This window comes from Trachypithecus francoisi, unplaced genomic scaffold (assembly GCF_009764315.1).
Source record: "Trachypithecus francoisi isolate TF-2019V2 unplaced genomic scaffold, Tfra_2.0 Lachesis_group11, whole genome shotgun sequence".
Classification (NCBI taxonomy): Eukaryota; Metazoa; Chordata; class Mammalia; order Primates; family Cercopithecidae; genus Trachypithecus; species Trachypithecus francoisi.
In genome coordinates this window covers 80,008,365-80,034,745 of record NW_022681456.1, presented here as the reverse complement: position 1 = coordinate 80,034,745, position 26,381 = coordinate 80,008,365, and the positions used below count along the sequence as shown (strand labels likewise).

The following is a 26,381-nucleotide window of genomic DNA, read 5'->3' as shown; positions in this document are numbered from 1 at the left end:
GTGAAAGAAATCTTAAGTCGAAATATCACAAGTAAGGGACCATCTGTACCAGGGGTTGGGGCTGGAGATGGAAGGAACTGACTCAGAAAGTAATCAAAAGTGGCATGATTTGGTGACCTATTGTTTAGATCAGCAGTCTTTTTTCCCCCAAAACTCTGGGTCTATAAACAGCTGCGAAATCAGTTCAGTGGAAATTGACTGCTTTCTTAAGACAATGAAATAGTATACTGCAGACAAAAGAGTATCAGAGTGCTCTGCACATTTGTTTGTTTAGTGAAATCTGTTTCAATGTGTGTACAGGATTACTGTAAAATACATTTCTTATTGAGGTCAAAAAAGTTTTGAAACGTGGATCCAAAAGAATCCCAGTAAAGAGGCTAGCTAGAATCAAGTGAAAAAGACGGATGTAAGGCAAAGTCTACCTTCTTCAAAAACATATTTGCCATTATTTTAGGAAGCCAAACAAGGACAAGATGCAATCAGTCGTATGTATAAGTTTAATTTGCAAAAAGTGGTAAACATTTCTTTTTTCCTGAGACAAGGTCTCATTCTGTCGCCCATGCTGGGGTACAGTGGCACGATCTCAGCTCACTACAACCTCTGCCTCCGGGTTGAAGCGATTCTCCCATCTCAGGTTCCTGAGTAGCTGGGATTACAGGCGCCCACCACCATGCCTGGCTAATTTTTGTGGGGTTTTTTGTTTGTTTGTTTTTTGAGACGGAGTCTCGCTCTGTCGCCCGGGCTGGAGTGCAGTAGCTGGATCTCAGCTCACTGCAAGCTCTGCCTCCTGGGTTTACGCCATTCTCCTGCCTCAGCCTCTGAGTAGCTGGGACTATAGGCACCCGCCACCTCGCCCGGCTAGTTTTTTGTTATTTTTTAGTAGAGACGGGGTTTCACAGTGTTAGCCAGGATGGTCTCGATCTCCTGACCTCGTGATCCACCCGTCTCGGCCTCCCAAAGTGCTGGGATTACAGGCTTGAGCCACCGTGCCCGGCCGGTTTTTTTGTTTTTTTGTTTTGAGACGGAGTCTCGCTCTGTCACCCAGGCTGGAGTGCAGTGGTGCAATTTCTGCTCACTGCATCCTCTGCTTCCCAAGTTCAAGCAATTCTGTCTCCGCCTCCCGAGTAGCTGGAATTAGAGGCACCTGCCACCACGCCCGGCTAATTTTTTTGTATTTTCAGTAGAGACGGGGTTTCACGATGTTGGCCAGGCTGGTCTTGAACTCCTGACTTTAAGTGATCCACCCGTCTCGGCCGCCCAAAGGGCTGGGATTACAGATATGAGCCACTGCGCCTGGCCCAATTTTTGTGTTTTTAGTAGAGGCGGGTTTCACCATATTGGCCAGGCTGGTTTCAAACTCCTGGCCTCAAGTGATCCGCCCACCTCAGCCTCCCAAAGTGCTGGGATTACAGACGTGAGCCACTGGCACCAGATCAAGTGGTAAAAATTTTAATAAAAATTTCCTTTTATCAAATAGAACAAGGATCAATTCTGTATCTAAGGAGATAAACATCAGGATTTAGCGATCCATTTACCAAATGCCACTCCCTAAACCCTTCAACCATCTTCTCTCACTTTTACGCATTTTCCAATTGGCAAAATAATGGATTTTGAAAAAATAATAAACTCTAGCATTTTATTTTTATTTTTTAGCAGTAAGATCTTGTTGTGCTGCCCAGACAAGTGCAGTAGCTATTCACAGGCATAATCATCTCACACTGCAACCTTGACCTCCTGAGGTCAAGCCTCCTGCCTCAGCTTCCAGAGTAGCTGGGACTACAGGAACACGAAACTGTGCCCTGCATGCTCCAGAATTTTAGAAAAATGATTTTCAACCGAGGGAGATTTTATCCCCGATCCCTACCTCCCCGGACATTTGGCAATGTCTGTTAACAATCTGATTGTCACAAATGGGGATGTGGCGAGAGGTGCGATGTTACTGGCATATAGTCGGTAGAAGCCAGGGATTTTGCTAAATATTTTACTATGCACAGGACACCCCGAATACCCTTAACAAAGAATTATCTGCCTCAAAATATCAACAGTGCTAACGCTGAGAAATCTTGCTGTAGGTTAAGACTGTATTCCTTTCAAACCTAAATAAATCCAGGACAGATACCCTTAACCAGTATCACTTTAGTTCTCAGAAGCTCAGCAACCCTATTACTAGCAAACCTACAAATAGGTTTAAAGCCAGGTATAAATTATAGGTTTGTCCTTTTGCTAGTGCCAGAGAACATGGAAATTTTTCCTCTGTTCATAAACTGCTATTAAAATCGTTTGTCTTTGGTATAAAGTCGGAAAGGTCTCTAGTCATAAGTGTACTTCATAGGTAGTTGATTTTCAGTATTTAAGTATTTTTCCTTGATCCTGAATTATTGAATAAAGCAGTAAGACTCTGATACAGCCAATGTTATCAAAATTTATTTATTTCTCCAAAAGATCCTGGAATAAGCAGAGTGGGCATTATCAAAAGGAGATAGACTGCATGTAAAACACACTTCGAAGGAAATCTAATTAAAAAGGCAAGGAATAATCCAGGTGATGGATGAGTCTTCTGTCCCCAGAACCCTAAATATTACCCTCTTTAAGCGTTTCTTTTTTAATCCAAAGTCAGATATCCTCAAATGAACAGCAAAAAGGGGGTTTTAGGATATCTTTAATGGTGTAAAGAAAAGAAATGTATGAGAGGGAAAGTTCTCGGGAGAAAGAGACTAAAATAAAAGCACTGGGCACATGGATTATATAAATCAGAAAAGGGGTGGTAAGTATGTGATTATGATTAGAAACACAAAACAACTGACTTCATTTTTTATTTAATTTTAATCACAAATCATTAATCTTGCAAAGTTTTAAACATTAAAGAACCAGCCTGCCTCGATCCTACTGTATCCCTAGGATTGACACACTTTGGTGTGTAGCTTTCCAAAACTTTTCTATGGACCTACAAACATATTGTCCGTGGAAATATGCACTATCAGGATATAGAGATTTCTCCTATTCGTTCTAACATTTTAACAGTCTTCCTAAAGAAGCGACTTCTGAAAGTATTATAAAAAACAAACAAACAAAAACCTCCTCTGTTCCCCAAACCTCAAGTGGGGAGGCGGGGGGAAAATGCTCAAGTCGAGGAATACAGGAGGAAACTTAGGCTTTCAGGGAGGTGTATGGGACTGAGGCCTAAAGGCTTCGTCAGAAAAGTCATTGTGGATAAAACATTCATCCTCACACGCCATTACAGGCACCGACTCCCCTTCCTCACAACCCCAAATCGAAGACCTCTCTCTTTTGGAGAGCCGATTGGACGACTGGTCCCAGCGCTTTCCTTAGGCTGTCCGTCTACTGGCTCCAGATTCGTTCCTTCCGTTTAACCGCCCGATCCCGCATTCCCCATTGGAGTCAAACCGCTGCCTCCTGGAGAAGCCCAACCTACCGCGCGCTTCCTGCTCACTGGCTCAGTGAGACGCCGCTCAGAAGGGGAAACCCATCTCCCACATTCCGATGGCCCAAGGGCCGATCAGTCGGCAGCTCAAGGCACACCCAATTGGCCTATACACAAGCCAGTCAAAGTCTTCGGCTGCACAGCTCCAAAGAACCTACAGGGATTAAAACATCCCGCCCCCTGTCCTTCTATTGGTTGACCTGATCCACCGCTGCCCCTTAACTATCCCCCACCCCGCGGTCCATTCATTTCACACAATAACGGGCCCAAATGGAGTCAGTTCAAGACCTACTATGGGTAGATAAGACTGTCTGCCACTTACCCGGGATTGAGAGTGATCACTCACGCTAACGTCTGCCCTGTTCCTGTTTGGTGAGGCCGCACCACTAGCCACCACCGCCGCCGCCGCCTTCTGCGCAACGCCAACCGCCCGCCAAAACGGATCCTTCCCTGCGCCTGCGCAACCTATTCTGGGACCGGACCGTTTTTTCTCCGCCCACTGCGCATGCGCAAAGCTAGGACCAACTCCCGCCAACACGCAGGCGCCGTAGGTTCACTGCCTAGTCCTGCCCGCCATTTCACGTGTTCCCAGAGGCAGGTGGAACTTCTTAATGCGCCTGCGCACAATTCGCCATTTTGCTACACGTGCGGTCAACAAGCGTTCTTTGCAAAAAAACTGTGACCTCGTGGCTAACTGCTTATCTAATACATAGTGTTAATCATGCTTTGCCAAGCGACTTGACTGTAATATTTACGCGTGGAAGATTAAAAAGGCGTTAAACACCCCAGGTAGATTCAAACATGAATGATTGGTCGGTTGGCCAATCAGACTGGTTAACAATAATATTACTCGAGAACCAATTGACTCCAAGGGGTGGAGACGCGTAGAACGCCCAAAGGAATGACGTTACACAGCAATGTGGCACCACAGGCCAATAGTAAGGGGAAGCGATTTCAAATGTCCAATCAGAGCTGTCCCAGGGCGGAGTCTACCAATGCCGAAAGCGAGGAGGCGGGGTAAAAAAGAGAGGCCGAAGGTAGGCTGGCAGATACGTTCGTCAGCTTGCTCCTTTCTGCCCGTGGACGCCGCCGAAGAAGCATCGTTAAAGTCTCTTCTCCCTGCCGTCATGTCTAAGTCAGAGGTGAGTTAGGCGAGCTTTCCAACTTGAATTTTTTCCTCTCCCTTTCCTGAATCGGTAAGATGTAGCTTGGTTTCGTTCCTTGCCCCAGCCGATTCTACAGTTAACTTCGGTCGCTGCCCAGGCCTACCCCTCCCAAAGTTCAAGTCGCCATTTTGTCCTCTTGATCGCCATGAGGCCGCTCTCCGCCAACCATGAGTTATCACGCGGGACTTGCTACTCGTAGCAAAATTCTTAGGCACACAGGATCTTTGTCTTTTTTTAAACCTTGCCTTGGTGAGCGAGATTTCTGAAGAGCGGTTAGTCCCATTATGGAGATGGACCCCTCCCGCCCAAGCCTTTGCAACAAAGCGCGTGCGTCGGAAGACGACTAGAGGCGCATGCGCTTGCGATTTCCCAGCACTCCCAACCCCCAGCGTACTGCCTCCCTTGATAGGGAGAAGCACGTGGCTTGTTGCGACCTGAACGAACAATAAGTGCTAGGTACACAGTTGGTGTCTGGCTTTTTTTTTCCTTGATGGAAATTGTTTCGTGTTGTAGTCCATTTAACACTTCCCCCTTCCCCCACTCCAGTCTCCTAAAGAGCCCGAACAGCTGAGGAAGCTCTTCATTGGAGGGTTGAGCTTTGAAACAACCGATGAGAGCCTGAGGAGCCATTTTGAGCAATGGGGAACGCTCACGGACTGTGTGGTAAGAATTGGAACAAAGCAGTAAAATAGCCGATTTCCTTGGCATAGCTTGGTGCAGTCCTCTCTGAATGCTTATGAAAGTTGTTAGTAGCATTATGGTTAGAACTTTGTCGACAAAGGAACATTCTGCTTTGATTTTAAAAGCTACCTGTTAAATCTAGGGTAGTGGGAAACTGAACCGCTTTTTATAAAAGGCTGGTGTAAAGTTTCCTATTGCCCTATTCAAAGTTATGACAAAAGCTTCTGCGGTCAGACTTTGTGTTACATAAATTAACACTGTTCTCAGGTAATGAGAGATCCAAACACCAAGCGTTCCAGGGGCTTTGGGTTTGTCACATATGCCACTGTGGAGGAGGTGGATGCAGCTATGAATGCGAGGCCACACAAGGTGGACGGAAGAGTTGTGGAACCAAAGAGAGCTGTCTCAAGAGAAGTGAGTTGTTTTGTGTTGGGTTTTTTTTTCTCTTCAACTCATTTAGAGATGTGCTGTTATGGACTTAAGATTCAGGAGTTTTCTAAACTTACCAGAACAATGTTTGATTTGAATATAGGGTTTGCTAATCTAAACCTGTGGTTTTCCTCCTATTAGGATTCTCAAAGACCAGGTGCCCACTTAACTGTGAAAAAGATATTTGTTGGTGGCATTAAAGAAGACACTGAAGAACATCACCTAAGAGATTATTTTGAGCAGTATGGGAAAATCGAAGTGATTGAAATCATGACTGACCGAGGCAGTGGCAAGAAAAGGGGCTTTGCCTTTGTAACCTTCGACGACCATGACTCCGTGGATAAGATTGTCAGTAAGTATCCGATAGTGGCATTTAGTAAGGGTTCCACAATCCATGTGTCATTCTAAATCCTGAGACCATGTGTCTGTATTTTTTTTTTAGTTCAGAAATACCATACTGTGAATGGCCACAACTGTGAAGTTAGGAAAGCCCTGTCAAAGCAAGAGATGGCTAGTGCTTCATCCAGCCAAAGAGGTATGCTTGTTGCTTAATTAAACCTGATAGGTAACTTTGAGATACTCAGGTATAAATGATTTAATGCTTAAACTTCATTTCTTAAGGTCGAAGCGGTTCTGGAAACTTTGGTGGTGGTCGTGGAGGTGGTTTCGGTGGGAATGACAACTTCGGTCGTGGAGGAAACTTCAGTGGTCGTGGTATGTATGGTTTATGTACATGTAGTTCTGACTTAACACCATCTTTGCTACGTAGATTTTACAGTATGGGAAGTGCATTCAGAATGTCGCTTTCAGTGCAAGTCATACTTAAAACTTGAAACTTTTTCTTCCAGGTGGCTTTGGTGGCAGCCGTGGTGGTGGTGGATATGGTGGCAGTGGGGATGGCTATAATGGATTTGGTAATGATGGTAAGTTTTTTAGGACTAAGTAGAGAAAAAATCCTGGCAACCTGGATCTTTAGAATAGGTTGATAAGAGACTAAAATTCTGGTGCATGACAAACTCAACCTTGCCCATAACACGCATGCTGTGAGCAGGCCTTCAGCCATTACACTTGCACAAGTTTTCATTGTCAAATACTTTTGTCTTATTGAGAAGAATTGTATTCTTGTAGGTGGTTATGGAGGAGGCGGCCCTGGTTACTCTGGAGGAAGCAGAGGCTATGGAAGTGGTGGACAGGGTTATGGAAACCAGGGCAGTGGCTATGGCGGGAGTGGCAGCTATGACAGCTATAACAACGGAGGCGGAGGCGGCTTTGGCGGTGGTAGTGGTAGGTATCCAGTGATCCAAGTACTTGGTGTGACAGCTAGATTAGCCTTTTAGAGCTTGGGTTCTGGTGCTGTTCAAAGCATTGTGTGGTACACTGCATGGTATATTAAAAATAAATGGGCTTGCTATGCTACCTCCTCCTAGCTTTAAGCTGGGGCCGCCTCACTCCCAATTAGTAGAGATAAGTGGATAGTATTGTCTGAGTTAGATTAGTATCATAGAAGGATTTAGTATCTTAACTCCTTTGGGACCTTAGGCGCTTAGTTGATGTATCCAAGATACTTCTGCTTGCCGTGGCCCTGGATCCATGAAGGCCTTCAAGGCTGTAGAATATGCTTGAGCCACTATGAAAATCTCTTTATTTTATGTCATGGTGAGTTAGGCCAGTTTTCTTTTTATTACTGGATTATTCAACTGAATGCCTTTCCCAGAGAATGAAATGCAAGGATTGGAGTCACTATAGTTTGGGAGAAAGGAAGGCAGATAACTCAACCTTATTATTCTGACCACTAAACAGAATTGGAAACTAGCATCATCCTCAGGTAACAGACGAAGGCCCTCTTTCCCATTCATAGGAAGCAATTTTGGAGGTGGTGGAAGCTACAATGATTTTGGCAATTACAACAATCAGTCTTCAAATTTTGGACCCATGAAGGGAGGAAATTTTGGAGGCAGAAGCTCTGGCCCCTATGGCGGTGGAGGCCAATACTTTGCAAAACCACGAAACCAAGGTATGGTATCTGTGTAATTTGGGATCATGTAAAAAAAGTTGTGTCTGTAGCTACTGCTGGGAAGAAAGCCCTTTAACTGCTATGTCTAGGCACCAAAACGTTTACAGTTTAGAACCTTCAGAAAGTGATAATTTGATCACATTTTAAAAATCATGGGACCCCTTTACCACCTCCCTTGGAGTAGGGGCCATTTTTTAATGGCCAGACACTTGAATTTAACTTTTATTATCTCAAATATGAAAACATTGTATTACTGTTGGCACTTCGAAACTTTAAAAAAGAAATTGTACTCTTCAGGTGGCTATGGCGGTTCCAGCAGCAGCAGTAGCTATGGCAGTGGCAGAAGATTTTAATTAGGTAAGTAAGCACCTTTTTGTGTGTTGTTGACATAATTTTTTAAATTGCTGATGAACCCAATAACCCTAATGTAGCTGAGCAGTGCAACATAGTTAACATTATAATTGCAGTAATTGTGGATATAAAGTTAATATTCAGATCAGCAAAATTTGTGGGAAGCAAACTTGATATTGGATTGTAGCCTTGAGTCTTAATATGTTTAGATTAACAACTTTATTCCATATTGTTCAACAGGAAACAAAGCTTAGCAGGAGAGGAGAGCCAGAGAAGTGACAGGGAAGCTACAGGTTACAACAGATTTGTGAACTCAGCCAAGCACAGTGGTGGCAGGGCCTAGCTGCTACAAAGAAGACATGTTTTAGACAAATACTCATGTGTATGGGCAAAAAACTCGAGGACTGTATTTGTGACTAATTGTATAACAGGTTATTTTAGTTTCTGTTCTGTGGAAAGTGTAAAGCATTCCAACAAAGGGTTTTAATGTAGATTTTTTTTTTTTGCACCCATGCTGTTGATTGCTAAATGTAATAGTCTGATCGTGACGCTGAATAAATGTCTTTTTTTTAATGTGCTGTGTAAGTTAGTCTACTCTGAAGCCATCTTGGTAAATTTCCCCACAGTGTGAAGTTAGAATTCCTTCAGGGTGATGCCAGGTTCTATTTGGAATTTATATACAACCTGCTTGGGTGGAGAAGCCATTGTCTTCGGAAACCTTGGTGTAGTTGAACTGATAGTTACTGTTGTGACCTAAAGTTCACCATTAAAAGGGATTACCCAAGCAAAATCATGGAATTACTGGTTATAAAAGTGATTGTTGGCACATCCTATGCAATATATCTAAATTGAATAATGGTACCAGATAAAATTATAGATGGGAATGAAGCTTGTGTATCAACCATTATCATGTGTAATCAATAAACGATTTAATTCTCTTGAATGAAATGACAACTGTATGGATTTGGGACTGGCAGAGATTTGGACTTTCCCTACCCACTCCCCCTGATGATGTTGAATGCTTCTATCACAATTCAAGTTCAAAGCTCTGCCAGAGAATAGAAACTAGCTGCTGGCTAATGCCGCTCCATAAATCCACAGATTTGAAGTGTTTGGGAGGCCTTTTAAAAATAAGCAATATCAGAAAGTATTTTAATGAACATAAAGATAGGCTTACATTAAAGGAAAACTGCAGTTTGACTGGGTTCTGTTTGGGTGGGCCTTCAGAGGTTTTATCAGTTAACTATACTAATTAATTTGGAGATGAAAACCATACCAATAGAAACTAAATTTTTCTACGTAATTTCATGTTAACTGCAGTTTCCCTTTATGGCACAAGGTCACACAACCTACCTAAAATGTTAATTGTATAGAAAATGATTTCTAAACCTTTAACAGTTGATATCTGATAATGTGTTATTTGTACATAGATTCTTTTGAGCCTTACCTTTGGTGCTCTCAATTTCAGTGCTATTGTACCTAGTAGCATAGAGATTTGTTTATCAATAGTACTGTATTTTCCATCCCATGGGTGTGTTGGAAGTTTGGGGAGGAGGGTGGTGGGAGGTGGGTGGGAGGTGGTGGTGGGTGGGAAAGCATGGGTGATAGTCCATGATACTGGCTGAGTTTGCAATAGCAGGTGGAACCCTAACTATTGAGGGAGTTTGCAGATACCTCAGGATTCGTGACAATGCCTTTAAAGATCCAGGAGAGATGTTCAGCTACTAGGAACTGCTAGCAAGTATAGCGCGAATGGCTCCGAGCTCAGACACTCTACAGCTGAGAGTAGACACTTGTGGTATGTGGAGTACAGATAAGCCAGGGGCAGGCCACGGCGCGCTCCATGAAAGCTAGGAGGGAGTGAAATTTCAGTGATCATCGCAAGGAAGGAGGCAGACAAGAGTAAGGCACACCTGACTCTTAGGACTAGCAGTCAGAACCAGGAGGAAAGGTTTTATTGCTATGCGGGTAGGTAAGAACAGATTTTACTTACATCCATATAGTTGGTTAAAGTCCAGTTTTCTGTTAAACATTTTTCTTAATATATTGAGCCAAAACTAGTCCAGTTAAGCTGAACTTGGTTTTTCTGGAGATGAATTGTTTTAAATTGACACCCTATTGGTGGCTCCCAGTTGAAGGAAGTGAGCACATTATTTGTACTGTGAATATAAATTTTTGCCCTTTTATTTATCTTCCTTTGACCCATTTCCTTAAAATAATGGCTCAAAGTAATAGACTCTTCCCCAAATGGTGGGGGGATGGGTGGGCTATTAATGGGAGGTATGGGGGGTTTAGCTTGAGATGGGACTTGGTCTTAGAAGAGAGCTACTTCTAAAGGCTGTTTACTTTTCTAGGGAGGAGCCTGCTACTAGTCTTATCAGCTCTTAAAAACAGAAACTCACCTGTCCAAGTTCGTGGCAGAAAGGTAAGTTTTTTATAAGTTAGTGGTCAGCAAAAGAATGCCCTGCATTCCCAAAGTAAAAAGGGAGAAGGACAAGCTGTACGTCAAATCAAAACATTTTGTAATCTCATCCAATTGCAAAAAGTTACTGGTAAAACCAGATATTCCCAGTAGTGACAGTGGATATAATTGTGTAGTCATTCATCTCTGCTTATGTAAATACTTTATAACCTCTTTTGCCTTTTGCAGGAACGTCCTTGTGAAGACCTTTATCTGAGCCACTGTACTTCGTTATCACTGCCGTGCAGTTGACATGAGCTGTTCTGCAGCTCAAATTCCATTTTGTAAATGGGGTTTTTTGTTTTTTGTTTTTTGTTTTTTTTTTTTAATAAACTGTATTTAACTTAGTTCTGCTTGTTTTGTCCTTCTTTGTGATATCTGTGGTTAATAACGTTGAAATTCAGGTTAGAGAGGATATGGTTGGTTACAATGTGAATTGCTATATTTAAATTCATCCCATTCAACTTTATGGTTTAATGAAAATAGAAATGGGTTTTCACTGCTGGAGTAATTTTTGGCTCATTATAATAAGTAAACTTTACTGTTGATCCAATTGAGCATGTCCTTTTTCTAGCTCCCCTGGCAAGGGAAAATCAAGTTGTAGCACTGCCATTGAGCTCAGTAGGTCTCTATTGGGACTTACGCTCACCATCTGTTGCAGAAGGACATAATGGATTTCATCTTTGGCAAACAAGTTGGGTTTATTGGTCAGCTGTCTCATACTAAAGTAGAATTACCAAGCCAGGAGTAAGAAAGTAAACTGAATGGGAGGCAAGACTTAGCTTCTCAAAGATAGCCTGAAAATGTAAGGGCTATTTTGGAAGCAATGATTGTACCCTCTAGCAAATGCTTAGGTTTTTCTGTGTGTGTGTTTGAGATGAAGTGTCCCTCTGTCACCCAGGCTGGAGTGCAGTGACAATCTTTGCTCACTGCAACCTTTGCCTGCTGGGTTCAAGCAATTCTGACTCAACTTCCCATGTAGGTGGGACTAGAGGTGCCCAGCTAATTGTATTTTTAATAGAGACAGCGTTTCACCATGTTGCCCAGGCTAGTATTGAACTCCTGGCCTTAGGTGATCTGCCCACCTCAGCCTCCTAAAGTGCTGAGATTAGAGCTGTGAGCCACTGTGCCTGGCCACTTAAATGTTTCTGATATTTTCAAGGAAAGTTTATCCAGCCTCAGTTTTTTTTTTTGTTTTTTTTTTTGAGACGGAGTCTCGCTCTGTTGCCCAGGCTGGAGTGCAGTGGCCGGATCTCAGCTCACTGCAAGCTCCGCCTCCCAGGTTTACGCCATTCTCCTGCCTCAGCCTCCTGAGTAGCTGGGACTACAGGCTCCCGCCACCTCGCCTGGCTAACCAGCCTCAGTTTTGAACCTAACAAAAGTGGAGGTAGAATTATTGGGAAAATTTTGCCTCTTTAACACCCATGCTGTTTTGAAATAACTATGTGGGATTAAGTTCCATCAGCCTTGTGGTACTTGGAAGTAGTGTCAGGGTCTCAGTTTGTGACTTGGCATTTGCCAGAGGTTTTATTGTGGACAAGCATATTTCCTTGAAGGGAAAGGACAACTTGAGGATAGTAGTTTCCTAAAAGCATGCCTATTGAAGAGAAACATTGTTTCATTCCATGTACTTTGCTACATACTTCATTATATGTGATTGTGAAAAGTAAATTCCATATTTTCTGAATCGGGAAATAGGCTCAAGGTAAAATCCTGGCCCAAGTTCCTGCAACCACTGGACCATGTAACCCAGGTTGCTCTATTTTCAAACTTATGTTCCACCTTGTTTAGGTCGGCACACCAAACGTGTGTGTGCGTGTGTATGAGATGGTCTTACTAGTGATTTTCATGAGAGCAGGGGGATTGTCTGTATCTGACCTCTCTTAGGTGAACTAATTAAATTTCTGAACAGCTAGCCCAAGCCCCTGCCCTTTGCAACTTGAAACGGGGAGACAAAATGGCTGGGTGCAGTGGCTCATGCCTGTAATCCCAACACTTTGGGAGGCCGAGGCGGGCAGATTGCCTGAGCTCAGGAGTTCAAAACCAACCTGGGCAACACGGTGAAACCCCGTCTCTACTAAAAAATACAAAAAAAATTAGCCGGGTGTGGCGGCGCATGCCTGTAGTCCCAGCTACTCAGGAGGCTGAGGCAGAAGAATTGCTTGAACCGGTGAGTCAGAGGATCGCGCTACTGCCCTCCAGCCTGTGTTACAGAATGAGACTGTTTCCCCACCCCCCAAAAAATACAAAGATTAGCAGGGCGTGGTGGCGCGCACCTGTAATCCCAGCTACTCTGGAGTCTGCAGGACAATCACTTGAACCTAGGAGGCAGAGGCTGCAGTGAGCGGAGATCATGCCACTACACTCTAGCCTGGGCAACAGCAAGACTCCATCTCAAAAAAAAAAAAAAGAAATGTGGAAACATTGCCAGGCACAGTGGCTCACACCTGTAATCCCAGCACTTGGGGAGGCCTAGGCAGGAGGGTCACTTGAGGTCAGGAGTTCGAAACCAGCCTGGCCAACATGGTGAAAACTGTCTCTACTAAAAATGCAAAAATTAGCTGGGCGTGGTGGCAGGTGCCTGTAATCCCAGCTACTTGGGAGGCTGAGGCAAGAGAATCGCTTGAACCTAGGAAGTGGAGGTTGTAGTCAGCCAAGATCCTGCTGCTGCACTCCAGCCTGGGCAACAGAGGAAAGACGCTGTCTCAAAAACAAAACAAGAAAAAAACAATGTGGAAACATTGGATGGCTCATGACTATGATAGCACTTTGGAAGGCTGAGGTGTGCAGATTGCTTAAGCCCAGGAGTTCGAGACTAGCCTGACCAACATGGTGAAACCCCCTCCCTACTAAAAATACAATATTTGCCAGGCATGGTGGCATGTACCTTTAATCCTAGCTACTCAGAAGGCTGAGGCGGAAAGACTGATTGAGCCTGGGAGGTTGAGGTTACAGTGGGCCGAGATCAGCCCACTGCACTCAAGCCTGGGCAACAGAGTGAGACTCCATCTCAAAAAAAAAAAAAAAAAAATAGGAAGCGCTTCAAGTTGTTTTCATTCCAAAACTTAGGCTAGAGACCACGTTCCATATCTCCCTAATCACTGTGTTGCTTTTAGGTCTCAGTATCTGTGGTGCCCATTTTTGTTTGAGACAGTCTCGCTCGGTTGCCCAGGCTGGAGTACGGTGGCATTATCATGGCTCACTGTAGCCTCGAACTCTCAGGCTCAAGCAATCCTCTCACCTCAGCTTCCAACATAGCTGGGACCACAGGCATATGCCACTGTACCCACCCACTAATTTTTATTTTTTATTTTATTTTTTTTAGGGTCTCTCTATATTGTCCAGGCTGGTCTCAAGCTTCTGGGCTCATGCAGTCCTCCCACCTCAGCCTGTGGTGTCTAGATCAGAACTTGGATGTAAGGTTTTAATGTTGGAATGGAGCTAGTAAAATTGAATAAAAAGTAAACATAAAATATTCTGAAGAAGTAAGCTGTGTAACTCAGTGACTGGGAATATTGGAGACCATACAACTCCAAGCAAGGAGATTGTGTCGTGTCAGGGAGGTTTGACTGGACTTTGATATGGCTAAGGAATCTGAAACTTAGTCAATTATATTCTGTTTCAAGAAGAAACAAAATAGACTAATAAAAAATATCTAGGCCGCGCATGGTGGCTCACACCTGTAATCCCAACACTTTGGGAGGCCAAGGCAGGTGGATAATTTGAGGTCAGGAGTTCGAGACTAGCCTGGCTAACGTGGTGAAACCCCATCTCTACTAAAAATACAAATAATAGCCAGGTATGGTAGCAGGCACCTGTAATCCCAGCTACTCGAGAGGCTGAGGCAAAGAAGGTGGAGATTGAGGTTGCAGTGAGCCGAGATCACGGCACTGCATTCTAACCTGGGCGACAGAGTGAGACTCTGTCTCAAAAAAAAAAAAAAAAAAAAAGCCAGGCACGGTGGCTCACGCCTGTAATCTCAGCACTTTGGGAGGCCGAGGCAGGCAGAACACCTGAGGTCAGGAGTTCAAAACCAGCTTGACCAACATGGAGAAACCCTGTCTCTACTAAAAATGCAAAATTAGCCGGGCATGGTGGTGGATGCCTGTAATCCCAGCTACTTGGGAGACTGAGGCGGGAGAATCACTTGAACCCGGGAGGCGGAGGTTGTGATGAGCTGAGATCGCACCATTGCACTCCAGCAAGGGCAACAAGAGCATAACTCCATCTCAAAGAAAACAAACAAAAAGAAAAGGAGGGCCCCAAAACAAGAATTGGGTAGTGTTGGCTGGGTGCAGTGGCTCACTCCTGTAATCCCAGCACTTTAGGAGGCTGAGGCGGGCGGATCACCTGAGGTCGGGAGTTCGAGACCAGCCTGACCAACATGCAGAAACCCCCATCTCTACTAAAAATAGAAAATTAGACGGGCATGGTGGCACATGCCTGTAATTCCAGCTACTCGGGAGGCTGAGGCAGGAGAATCGCTTGAACCCAGGAGGCGGAGGTTGCAGTGAGCGGAGATCGCGCCATTGTACTCCAGCCTGGGCAACAAGAGTGAAATTGTCTCTCAAAAAAGAAAAGATCTGGGTAGTGTTTGTCTAACATAACAGGAGAAAACGTTTCACAGGAATGAATATTTTACTCCACTGTGGAGTGAGTTTTACCAAAGCTTGGGTGTGAAATCTTCTGAAATTTTGATGTATAAATTGCAGCCAAGAACAGCCCATTCAGTCTTCTGAGAGAACTCTGGCATATTAGGACCCAGGCTGAGAGGCAAGCAGGAGGGGAAGAAAAAAAGAAAGGCCTATGGGCATTCTGGGTTTTTTTGTGCTGGGAGGATTGAGAGAAAAGAGATGTAAACATCAGGAACCTTTGCATAGGGTGTTTAGCCAGTTTGGGCAGCTCTCCAAGCTCTACAAACAGGGCACCACCAGGGAGTGTGGGCTTCTTCAGATCATCCATGGCCCCTTACTCTGAAAAGGAGGTGAAGGTGGTAGATCCCCGTACTGCTCAAGCCCTTTTTTTTTTTTTTTTTTTTTTTTAGATGGAGTCTTGCTCTGTCGCCAGGCTGGAGTGCAGTGGCACAATCTCGGCTCACTGCAACCTCTGCCTCCCGAATTCTAGTGATTCTCCTGCCTCAGCCTCCTGAGTGGCTGGGATTACAGGCGTGCGCCACCATGCCCAGCTAATTTTTGTATTTTTAGTAGAGATGGGGTTTCACCATGTTAGCCAGGCTGGTCTCGAACTCCTGACCTCATGAGGAATGATCCGCCCACCTCAGCCTCCCAAAGTGCTGGGATTACAGGTGTGAGCCACCATGCCCAGCCTCAAGCCCAAATTTTATGGTACCTCTCATACAGAGCTCTGGGGGGGATGAAATGAACTTGGTAAGATTCAAACAGATAGCTATCTCAGCTTCATCACCCTCCCTCAAGAAGGAAGACACGTAAAAGGCTATTTCTGTAGCGCACTTTATAGACCAAAGCTTAGACGAGGTGGAGGCTGAAGACCTGAAAAGCTGAGTCAGGGAAGACAGATTCCAGCCCTCTGTCAAGGCAAGCCTCTTTGAACACACTTTGGAACTTCCAAACACCCGTTCCCATTGTCATCCTCTTCTGGTCTAGAGAACTCAGCTCCTTCTGGGTCTCAGGGTTGGGGAGTACCTTTATCAGAAGGGAATGAAGGAAATCCCATCACCAGTTCCACCCCTCTAGGCCAGCTCAGTCTGTGGCCTCCATCTTGGTGCCCCGGGGCACCAGGAAGATGGTCCCATCGGCAGCCTGTTGCAGCGCGTACTCTTCAGGAGAGTAGCTGTTGCCTGATTCATCCCGAAGGTGCTGGAAAATGTCACGATACAGCTCTGTCAGCTGTTGGCGCATGACCTCCAGGGTCCGGTCTGCCTCCCCGCGGGCCCTGAGAAGCCGCTCGCGTTCACTGCTCAGCCGCTCCAGCTCCCGCTCCAGCTGCACGATGGTTTCCAGCTTCCTCTTGCGGCAGTTCTGGGCTGCCACCTTGTTTTTGCCCCGTCGTCGGATGTCCCGGACTAGCGCCAGCTGGCTCTCTGTCAGCGGGTACCTCGCCAATAGCTCATTAAAGTCATCTACTGGCAAGTTAACGATCTTGTCCGTAGGAAAAGGAATCTTCATGGCCAAGGCCCGACGTTCATCCCGACTCCCTGCCTCCCCCCGTGCAGTGGGCTTAGCCCGCACAGGGCCTGAGGAGGGCTCTAAGGCCAAGGGTGTCTCAGCAGCTGGCAAGGTATAGTTGGAGTGGGCCAAGGAGTTGGGCATGAGTGAGTAGGGGTACTCCACTGGGTACATCTCCACATACTCGCTGCGCCGCCGACCACCCTCTGTCCCCTCCAGCTCAAGAGATTCAGCATCACTATAGTTGAGGGATAATCCTGAGTCGGATTCTGGGTCTTCTTGGGGCTTAGGTGGCCCCACTGGCAGCCCAATGTCCAGGAGAGCTAAGGGGTCTTGGAGTGGCTCACTGAGCAGGCCTGAGAGGCCCAGTGGCTTGGAGACTGGTATGGCCATGTTGCCATAGGAGTATGGGGCGTCTGGGACATGGGATGTGGATGCTGGGAGCTCATAAGGTGGTGGAGGAAGTGGGAAGCCAGCATCTGGGTGGATTGAGCAGGGGCAGTAAGCTGTGTGTGGTGGAGGTCCAAGGTATGAGGCTGGGGCTTGGGGCTCAAACGATGGCTCACTTGGAGCATTTAGACCCTGCAAGGAAAGACACAAAGAGATGTGGAGACAGACTAAGGAAGAGAAACCAACACTCTCTCAGGACCAAGCTGGATTCTTCTGAAAGACCCAGTGAGATAGTAACAAGGAAACAAAGTTGCCATAATCATTGGAAGCTTCTTCCAAAGTTCTGATACAGTTGTTTCAAGAATAATGCAGCTTAAGGCCAGGAGCGGCTCACGCCTGTAATCCCAACACTATGGGAGGCCAAGGCAGCAGATCACCTGAGGTCAGGAGTTCGAGACTATCCTGGACAACATGGTGAAACCCCCATCTCTGCTAAAAATACAAAAATTAGCCGGACATGGTGGTGAACGCCTGTAATCCCAGCTACTTGGGAGGCTGAGGCAGGAGAACTGCTTGAACCGTGGAGGTGGAGGTTTAAATGAGCCAAGATGGTGCCACTATACTCCAGCCTAGGCGACAGAGCAAGACTCCATCTCAAAAAAAGAAAAAACCAAAAACGCAGCTTTAGCAAGAATGGAAGTCACTGAGGTTGGACTGCAGAAAAGTCTACCTAATGCTGGAACAATTATGAACTCTCCTTGGAAAAGCTCTTACCCGGTTGAAATGGCTCATGTTCGTCCAGGTGTGGTGGCTCAGGCCTATAATCCCAGCATTTTGGGAGGTCACCGTGGGCAGATCACGAGGTCAGATCGAGCCCATCCTGGCTAACACGGTGAAACCCCCCGTCTCTACTAAAAATACAAAAAATTAGCCGGGTGTGGTGGCGGGTGCCTGTAGTCCCAGCTACTCAGGAGGCTGAGGCAGGAGAATGACCTGGGAGGCAGAGCTCGCAGTGAGCCAAGATCATGCCACTGTACTCCAGCCTGGGCACCAGAGCGAGACTCCATCTCAAAAAAAAAAAAAAGAAAGAAAGAAATGGCTCATGTTCCTTTATTTCCTTCAGGAAGTCAAAGCCTTATTATTCAAGATGACCCCTCAGAACCCTTTCCTGCTGCAGTTATCTAGGGTCAAAGGGTCAAGTTCAGATCCTGGCCATGCCCCAGATGCCCAGCAGAGGGAGCTGCTGTGTGGGAAGAGGGCCTAGGGCAGATCCTGAGGGTGCTAGACATGGTAGCAGGGCAGTAAAAGGGGGCGGGCTGGGGGCTAAGAAGCACCTTGGGGAGCCAGCACAAACTCTGCCGTCTCCTCTTCAGTCCCTCTGTCCCTGCCCAGGTGCAGTGAGAAGTAGAGAACGTGCTAGAAACAAGGCCCCCAACCCACATCGGGGAGCCACCCTGCTCCAGCCCAGCTGGGGACAAAGGCATCATTGTTAAGCCAACAGACACCCCTTTGTCCAAGTAGCAGGAAGAGAGGACCCTGGCATAGTCCAACTCCCCTTCCTGAGGCCCCTGAACTACTGCTCTGCTACCTGGAGTAAACGGACCCAGTTGCCAAGGGCAGGCAGAGGTAATGAGGGAAGAAGATGGCAGGATCAGAGAGCCAGGTCAGAAGAGAAGAAGGTGAGCAAGGGAAGGAGAACAGGAGGTGGGATAGAGAGAGATGTGAGTCAAGTGGCTGCTGAGAGAGCATACACTCCTGATCAGATCATTCCCTCCCCACCACTGCTCCTCCACTCCTCCTCCACTCCTCCTCCTCAATGTTCCTCAATGTCTTCCATCCAGATCTTTCCCAGCTCTTCCTTTCCCAGTGCCTAGAGCATTACCAGCCCTGAGCCCTGCTTGCTCCCGCCCTCTGCCTCAGTCCAGGTCAACTCCCAGCTTCTCTTCTCTGACACACGCTCTCCCCACCCTATCCCGCCCTTACTCACCTGCAGCTCAGTGATGGACATGATCTCTTGCCAAGTCAGTTCCATCTCTCCTAGCTCTGAAGTGGACAGCTGTATCACTCTGTTCCTGCTCTGCTGGGGAGGACACGGGGACATCCTACTGGGCCAGAGTCTGGTCCAGGTTCCTGGAAAGCCCAGATGGCTCTAGAAACCTGTGTCAAAGGAAAAGAGGTGTTAGAGCTACACCTGCTAGGATCTGCAAGTTTGCACTACCTCCTTGGAGGGGCTCCCTCCAGCTTCCCCTGAGGGAAGGAGAGACTGCCTCCTCCCCATCCTCACTCGTGCTGGACTCATCAACAATCCCTTAAGATGGAAAATCTTTTCCTGTGGTGTGATCTCCACCTCACCAACTATGGCCACAGTCAGTTCCTTTGGTAGCACAGAAGGTCTTTACCCTTTTACCAGGCAAAATGCCCACTCTTTCCCCTACTTTTTACTCCCCCAAACTGTTTTCTCGGCTAAGGGCAGAGTCAGATCTTCTGTTTTTCTGTTTTCCTGTATTTTGTTTTTCATTTTCTAGGGCAACATCAGGGGTCACCCTGCTTTCCTCCTCTGTCCTCAGTTTTAAGTTCTCAGCCTTTTCTTTCCAAGATGATGACAGTATATGCTTCAGGATCCCCAAGAGCATGTTGTGGAAAGAGCCAAGCAGACAGCCCCTCCCCCTCTCCAAGATATGGCCCAGGCCTGGTGGCTGATAGCAGCTCTGCCCTCTCCTCCTATCCTGGCCCTGGGCTTCCCTGCCTGGGCCAGATAAGAGGTTTATCAGCTGCAGGCGGCAGAGACACAGAAGGAATGGGCTCTGGAGACACTGGACTTCTGTCCTGTGTCCTCACAGTGTCATTTGGGCCATACCTTAACCCATACAACCAGAAGTGTTTCCTCTTCTGAGGTAATACAACAACCTTAGTAAAGACTTAGTAAGCACTTGTTAAGAACTAAGCTTGATGTTGCAAGCTTAGTTTATAAGATTGGTTTTCACCAGGTGCAGTGGCTCAGGCCTCTAATCCCAGCACTTTGGGAGGCCAAGGCAGGTGATCACCTGAGGTCAGGAGTTCAAGACCAGCCTGGCCAACATGGTGAAACCCTGTCTCTACTAAAAATACAAAAATTAGCTGGGTGTGGTGGGGTGGTACATGTCTGTAGTCCCAGCTACTCAGGAGGCTGAGGCAGGAGAATCACTTGAACCCAGGAGGTGGAGGTTGCAGTGAGCTGAGATCGCGCCATTGCACTCCAGTCTGGGTGACAGAGTTAGATTCTGTCTCAAAAAAAAAAAAAAAAAGACTGGTTTTCACAAAGATTCTAAAGGTACATCAGAAGCTGAGACTGAAGCTGATAAATAATAGCAGGATGAGGTCTAGAACCTGACTCCACTTGACTATAATTTCTTCTAGGCACCTTCCCTTCCTGCCACTGTATCTTCATACTCCAAACCTCTATTGGAAATCATCAGTATCAGAAATCATTCATCAATTCTCTCTGTGGAGTGTCAGTCTCTCTTTCTCCTTCTGGGCAATGTCTCCCTAGAGCCTTGAATACACACTGCCCTCCAGTCCCTTTTCTTTTGACCTGGGTTCTAGTTGCAGCTCTGCCACAAAGCAGCAGTGTGATGTTGAGCAAGCCATCTCACTTCTCTGGGCCTCTGTTTCCTCATTTGTAAAACCAGGGAGTTGGACAAATTGACCTTGGAGGTCCCTTTCTGCTTGGATAGCTTAGAATTCTCAGCAAACCCTCACCCATGTCCTTATCTTCTTCTCTCTGTCAGTCCCTCTCCTCATGCTACCTCCCTATTCCCTGACACCCACCTTCCTTGCATCTGTTTTCCCTGCCGTCAGCAAGAGACTCCAAGTAGATTTGGCAAGGTCTTCCTGATCTCTATGGTCAGACATTGTGTGTATGTGCACGCACACAGACATACCCTGCCACATTAGTAAAGGGAAGCAGGCTAGGACGAAAGAAACGTGGGAGAGGGGAAGCACTTTGGGAGGCCGGGGTGGGAGCATCGCTTGAGGCCAGGAGTTTGAGATCAGCCTGAGAAACATGGTAAAAACCCAGCTCCACTAAAAATGCAGAAATTAGCTAGGCATAGTGGCACACGTCTGCGGTCCCAGCTACTCAGGAGGCTGAGGTGGGAGGATCACTCGAACCTGAAAGGTCAAGGCTGCAGTGTGCCATGATTGTGCCACCACACTTGAGCCTGGGTGACAGAGCAAGACCCTGTCTCAAAAAAAAAAAAAAAAGGGCAGGTGCGGTGGCTCATACCTCTAATCCTAGCACTTTGGGAGGCTGAGGCAGGTGGATCACCTGAGGTCAGGAGTTTGAGACAAGCCTGGCCAACATGGTGAAACCCCCATCTCTACTAAAAATACAAATATTGGTCAGGCATGGTGGTGGGCATCTGTAAGCCCAGTTACTTGGGAGGCTGAGACAAGGAGAAGTGCTTGAACACAGGAGGCGGAGGTTGCAGTGAGCTGAGATCACACCACTGCACTCCAGCCTGGGCGACAGAGCGAGACTCTGTCTCAAAAAAAAAGAAAAGAAAAAGAAGGACAGAGGATAGGATTGTATGATCTCAAATTGCATGACCTTAGACCACTCACCACAAGGATGGCCCATCACAGCAATTTAATTTGGAATCTTCTCTTCGACTTACGACAAAATTAGTAGGAACTACAAATGATGCTTTTGAAAGAGTATCTCCCCTAGCCCTTGCCTCCATCCCCTTGTTTTATTGCCATCCCCAGAGATGGGAGTTGGTGTAGGCAACTCTGCCAGTGGGCAGAGTGGGTGGGCTGTTTATGTCTGTCCAGGATGCCATTTCAACACCGGAACCCCACCCTCTTCCACCCAGGTTCTGGCGGAAATTGCCCAAAGGCAAAGTGAATGGAGAAAGGGTTTAGGGGGCGGAGACAATGACTCTTGCCTCATAGTTCTTTACTCACCCCACCCCACCCCCGCATTTGTCTCTCCTTTTATCTTCTTGGATCTGACTCTAAGGTGCAGTACAAAGATCCTGCCCTAGGAGGCAGGAGACCTAGGTTCTCTGGCACTTGAGATACATGACCTTGCCAGGCGCGGTGGCTCACGCCTGTAATCCCAGTACTTTGGGAGGAGGTGGGAGGATTACCTGAGGTAGGGAGTTCAAGACCAGCCTGACCCACATGGATAAACCCTGTCTACTAAAAATACAAAATTAGCCGGGCATGGTGGTGTACGCCTGTAATCCCAGCTACTTGGGAGGCTGAGGCAGGAGAATCGCTTGAACCAGGGAGGCGAGGTTGCAGTGAACCGAGGTCATGCCATTGCACTCCAGCCTGGCCAACAAGAGTGAAACTCTGAATCAAAAAAAAAAAAAAAGATGCATGACCTTGGCAAATTGCTTCTCATTCAGTCCCTTCCCTAAATGGAGACAGGACTAGAAACCAATTGCTGTGAAAGGCCGTAGGTTGCATCTAGCTCAGGGAGTCACAAACTTCATTGTGTGCCACATTCACCTGGGCTACATGTAAAAACACAGATTCCTGAAAGCCACTTCAAATCTACTGAATTTAATTCATAGACCCAGGAATCAGCATTTTAAAGTGCCTCAGTGGCCGGGTGTGGTGGCTCACGCCTGTAATCTTAGCATTTTGGGAGGCCGAGGTGGGTGGATCGCCTGAGGTCAAGAATTTGAGACCAGCCTAGCGAACATGGCAAAATCTCATCTCTACTAAAAATACAAAAATTATCCAGGTCTGGTGGTGCACACCTGTAATCCCAGCTATCCAGGAGGCTGAAGCATGAGAATTGCTTAAACCCGCGAGGTAGAAGTTACGGTGAGCTGAGATCATGCCACTACACTCCAGCCTGGGCAACAGAGTAAGACTCTGTCTCAAAAAAAAAAAAAAGGGAAGCAAGGACAGGCAGGAGTTTGGAGGTGAGAGAGTTGAGGAGAACCTCTGGGAGAACCTCTGGATCCATTCCAACCAGCTTTTGGGTGCAGTAGCAAGTTTGTACCAGGTGGCAGGTGGAGCAGGATGCTTTTCCCTAGACACTCAAGGATGGGTGGTGTTCTATACACCAGGCATAGGTCCCTCTGGGTCTCCAGAGCCTACCTTTCAGAGGACAGCAGAGCTGGCAGGCAGTGGGATAGATCAGGGAGATAGAATTGGATCAAATAGAACACCATAGAGGGTATAGAAACTGGGGAGATACTGGGAAAGTGAAGTGGGCTTCCCTGTGTTCCCTTTCTTTTACAATAAGAAGCTCCCACTTTACAGTTCAGCTTTCATTTTGAGGTCACACAACCATCTTACTCTCACTGGGTTGTCTGTTCCTTCTCTTACTCCCCAACATTGTGGATTAGGTAGAAATGGGGTTGTCACCAGGGACTAAAAAGTCCATCCTCCTTACTCTTATCCTGGTGGTCCTACCCAGAAAGATTTTTATCACAATCCCTAAGTACTCACAGAATGATATTGGAGATGCATGCTTAGGAATACAGAGTGAGGACCATTTGGAGAGGGATAATGGAGAGAGGAATACATTTGGCCTTGGCTGCTGCCCCAGGGCTCTTAACTTCCTTAACAAGGGGGAACAACGAGAGGGGCTTGCCTCAGGATCCCTTTTCGGAGGCTTGTTTGACCACCTCACCTCTCCATGTGTCAATAGGTGCAGTGAAAGGATGAGGAGGGATTAGTAAAACATGGGATATGGGTTGGCAGGTAAGCAACTTATTAGAAAGATTAGGGAGAACTCCCAAAGAGAGAGACGCACACAGAGGTGAGACAGAATGAAGGGGAAAAAAAGGAGGGAGAGAGATTTGAGTATAGTGAGCTCAGTGCCCTGGGGACATGCATGACTCAAATAAATGTGTGAGAACAAAGGAGAGGGGGACAAGTTTCTGCTATCCTGTCACTTCATCCCTGGACCCCAAACTCCAGTCCTTTGCTACCGCTGTCTAGGGGACCCCAGCCCCAGCAGTTCTGATACCTCCTCTCTTCTCTTCCACTGCTTCCCAAGCCCCTATTTCCCAAGCAGCCAAGAGTTCCAGTTAGAAGCAACTATGCTGGGGTTGGGATGTCTCCCTTCTCCCTCCAGGTCCAGCTGATCTCTACTGCCCCTGGGCACAGAGAAGAGAAAAGGCAAGGGAGGCAAGAACCCAGAGGCGATCTCCCATCCAACCGCCCCACCCTGCAACGCTTCTCAGAGGTTCAGATATCCAGTGTTTCCAATTCCTCAGCTTTCCCCAAACCTTCTCAGCTGCCTAGACAGGGCAGAGTAAAGGAATGGAGTTGGGGAAAGGGTAGACTATTGGTTCCCCCAGGGTAGCCCACCAGTTGAAGGATTCCTCCTGGCTACTCCCCAGTCCCTCAGTGGTGCCTTGCCTCGGGAGACCACTCTCTGGTCCCCATTCGCAGCCTCTATCCCAAGGATCCTAGAGCACCCAAGAAACCATTTAGGTCTTCTCCTAGAGGAGTTCCCAAATATATCAGATTCCTAAACCAGGAGCAATCTAAAAGTCTGAGGTCTCCTAATAACATACCGAAAGTTGGTTATTTTGCCCCCTCACCTCCTTCACCCTCCCCAGCCTGCCCCTTGGATACCACTGGAATCCTCCCCACCCACCCTGCCTTTCAGGCACCTGTGGCAGAGTCCCAGCGGAGTGAGGAAAGAGATGAGGCTCCCGGTGTTGTCTCTGGGGAGGCTGAGCCTGAGCTGACACTGCTGGACGAGGATCCCGGCTACCTTTGAGAATCTGCGAGGACCGCGCCCCGCCCCCGGGCCATTGCTGAGCCTTGAGTGTGGAGGTTCAGGCTGGGCTGAGCACAGGAGCCCCAAGCAGGCGCACCAGCGTCTGAAACCCTCGGCCTGAGTTCTCAGTCCTTCCTGCAACCCTCCCCTTTCCCCGTGGCTGTCCTCTCCTCCTGCCCCTTTCGGCCAAGAGAGGAAACTTGAGCCTGATGTGGTTTCTGCCCACACCCCGCCCCCACCTTGCTCCTGGCCAGCGGGGGCACACATGGCTCCGAGCCTCTCACAGCCCTCCTTTTCAGCCCAGGAGTCCAGCCAGGTCTGTGTTTCTCCCATGCGTTTGATGAATTCCAACTTGATGGTCCCCTCGAACGTGACCTTTAAACTTTATACAGGTTGTCGTCGCCTTGTGTCCCCACGACTCTCCTAGGGATGGGGAAACTGAGTCATATCAAGGTGGAAGACAGCTGAAGGTAAGGACCAGGTGTCTAGCTTACCAGCTGTCTAGGCAGATGGACGTTTAGGGAATAGCCTTCATTTAAGGAAAACCTGGACTCTGGGAACAAGGGCAGGGGAACTATTTGGAGGAGGAGGGGCAGCTGGCTGCTTTGATGTGTCCTTTCACCTGTAGCCTTCCCCCCTCCCCCCTCAGCCTCAGATGTCCTAGGACAAAGGCCTCTTTCTTGGCCAGGTTTTTGTCAGTGTGTGAGGGGAGTTAGGTGGGGGGCTGCCCAGCAAGGAGATTATTCACCTCCCTTAAAGGGGACCCCACATGTCCTTTGTCCTCCTTTCTCTCAGGCAAAGCACCCCAGCCACATGGCACCCAACTCTGTTAGGCCAGTAAGTACCCTTATCTTTTTTTTTTTTTTTTCCAGAAAGGAGTTCAGTCTGTCTCCCAGGCTGGAGTGCAGTGGTGTGAACATATTTCACTACAGTCTCAAACTCCCAGGCTTAAGCAATCCTCCCACCTCAGCCTCCCAAGTAGCTGGTTCGACAGGTCAGCGCCACCATGCCCAGCTAATTTTTTTTTCTTTTTTTTTTTTGTAGAAGTGGTGTCTCACTATATTGCCTTGGCTGATGTTGAATTCTTGGGCTCAAGCAATCTTCCCACTTTGGCCTCCCAAAGTGCTAGGATTACCGGCATGAGCCACCTCACGCAGCCCACTTATTCATCTTTTTGCCTCCAAGCTACACAACCAAAGCCCCAGGTCAAACCCATCTTTCTCCAGAGACTATGAGAAAAGAGCCTTTCTTCCTCCTAATTTGTAATGGCTTTCAGCTCTATATGTCTAGCTTCAATCCTGACATCTGCAGCTTACATTTTTTCTTCTTACGGTGTTCAAGTTAAATGAGAAACATCTAAAGACTGGGGAAGCAGATAGGTGCCACTCTGAGGCAGGACTGGCATTCAACAAGCATGCTCTGATGGAATTGCGTTTACTGTTAAAATAATGAAAATGTTCTGTCCTACTTGATAAAGGGCAGCTGCTGTGAGCCCTCTAAGTGTCCCCCACGACTCCACCAGCAGCCTAGTTCTTCTCTAAGATCCCCAACAACGCAGCAACACAA

The 26,381-nt window shown here is 47.1% G+C and overlaps 3 protein-coding genes and 1 long non-coding RNA gene across 10 annotated transcripts in view; 2 read left to right on the top strand and 2 right to left on the bottom strand.

The window, feature by feature from the left end:
- The window catches only part of CBX5 (chromobox 5), a 45,466-nt gene extending 41,556 nt beyond the window's left edge, over positions 1-3,910 (bottom strand). Inside the window, exon 1 of the mRNA XM_033221820.1 lies at positions 3,765-3,910. The gene's annotated coding sequence lies outside the window, so the exon portion shown is untranslated. The remainder of the gene's footprint in view (positions 1-3,764) is intronic.
- A 48-nt stretch (positions 3,911-3,958) lies between these two features.
- HNRNPA1 (heterogeneous nuclear ribonucleoprotein A1) lies at positions 3,959-10,891 on the top strand. Of its 4 annotated transcripts, XR_004439844.1 has the most exons (12): positions 3,959-4,584; positions 5,155-5,271; positions 5,557-5,703; positions 5,860-6,070; positions 6,161-6,253; positions 6,340-6,432; positions 6,567-6,641; positions 6,847-7,002; positions 7,577-7,732; positions 8,030-8,089; positions 10,438-10,508; positions 10,734-10,891. XR_004439844.1 is itself a non-coding variant. In XM_033221819.1 (11 exons), exons 1-10 carry the CDS (start codon positions 4,360-4,362, stop codon positions 8,083-8,085), a joined length of 1,329 nt encoding a protein of 442 aa, XP_033077710.1. In that variant the 5' UTR covers positions 3,959-4,359; the 3' UTR covers positions 8,086-8,089; positions 10,438-10,891. The 4 variants fall into 4 exon arrangements, 2 of the variants coding, with proteins under 2 accessions (XP_033077710.1, XP_033077709.1); XR_004439845.1 differs by lacking the exon at positions 6,847-7,002; XM_033221819.1 differs by having other exon boundaries at positions 10,438-10,891.
- Positions 10,892-15,997: 5,106 nt separating this feature from the next.
- Positions 15,998-25,026, bottom strand: NFE2 (nuclear factor, erythroid 2). Of its 4 annotated transcripts, XM_033221815.1 has the most exons (4): positions 24,706-24,942; positions 24,054-24,183; positions 19,068-19,237; positions 15,998-17,272 (listed from the first exon to the last, which is right to left on the bottom strand). In XM_033221815.1, exons 3-4 carry the CDS (start codon positions 19,179-19,181, stop codon positions 16,265-16,267), a joined length of 1,122 nt encoding a protein of 373 aa, XP_033077706.1. In that variant the 5' UTR covers positions 19,182-19,237; positions 24,054-24,183; positions 24,706-24,942; the 3' UTR covers positions 15,998-16,264. The 4 variants fall into 4 exon arrangements, with proteins under 4 accessions (XP_033077706.1, XP_033077705.1, XP_033077707.1 ...); XM_033221814.1 differs by lacking the exon at positions 24,054-24,183 and having other exon boundaries at positions 24,706-25,026; XM_033221816.1 differs by lacking the exons at positions 24,054-24,183; positions 24,706-24,942 and adding an exon at positions 19,480-19,935.
- Positions 24,995-26,381, top strand: part of LOC117089999 — a 24,746-nt gene continuing 23,359 nt past the window's right edge. Inside the window, exons 1-2 of the long non-coding RNA XR_004439842.1 lie at positions 24,995-25,131; positions 25,208-25,285. This is a non-coding gene — a long non-coding RNA (uncharacterized LOC117089999). The remainder of the gene's footprint in view (positions 25,132-25,207; positions 25,286-26,381) is intronic.

Bases quoted from the DNA above. Each gene is read 5' to 3' on its own strand.
- HNRNPA1 (XM_033221819.1), top strand. From the start codon at position 4,360: ATGTGGCACCACAGGCCAATAGTAAGGGGAAGCGATTTCAAATGTCCA. The intron at 5,272-5,556 runs GTAAGAATTGGA...CACTGTTCTCAG, and splicing joins GAACGCTCACGGACTGTGTG to GTAATGAGAGATCCAAACAC. The intron at 7,733-8,029 runs GTATGGTATCTG...TGTACTCTTCAG, and splicing joins TGCAAAACCACGAAACCAAG to GTGGCTATGGCGGTTCCAGC.
- NFE2 (XM_033221814.1), bottom strand. From the start codon at position 19,181: ATGTCCCCGTGTCCTCCCCAGCAGAGCAGGAACAGAGTGATACAGCTG. The intron at 17,273-19,067 runs GTGAGTAAGGGC...CTTTCCTTGCAG, and splicing joins TGTCCATCACTGAGCTGCAG to GGTCTAAATGCTCCAAGTGA.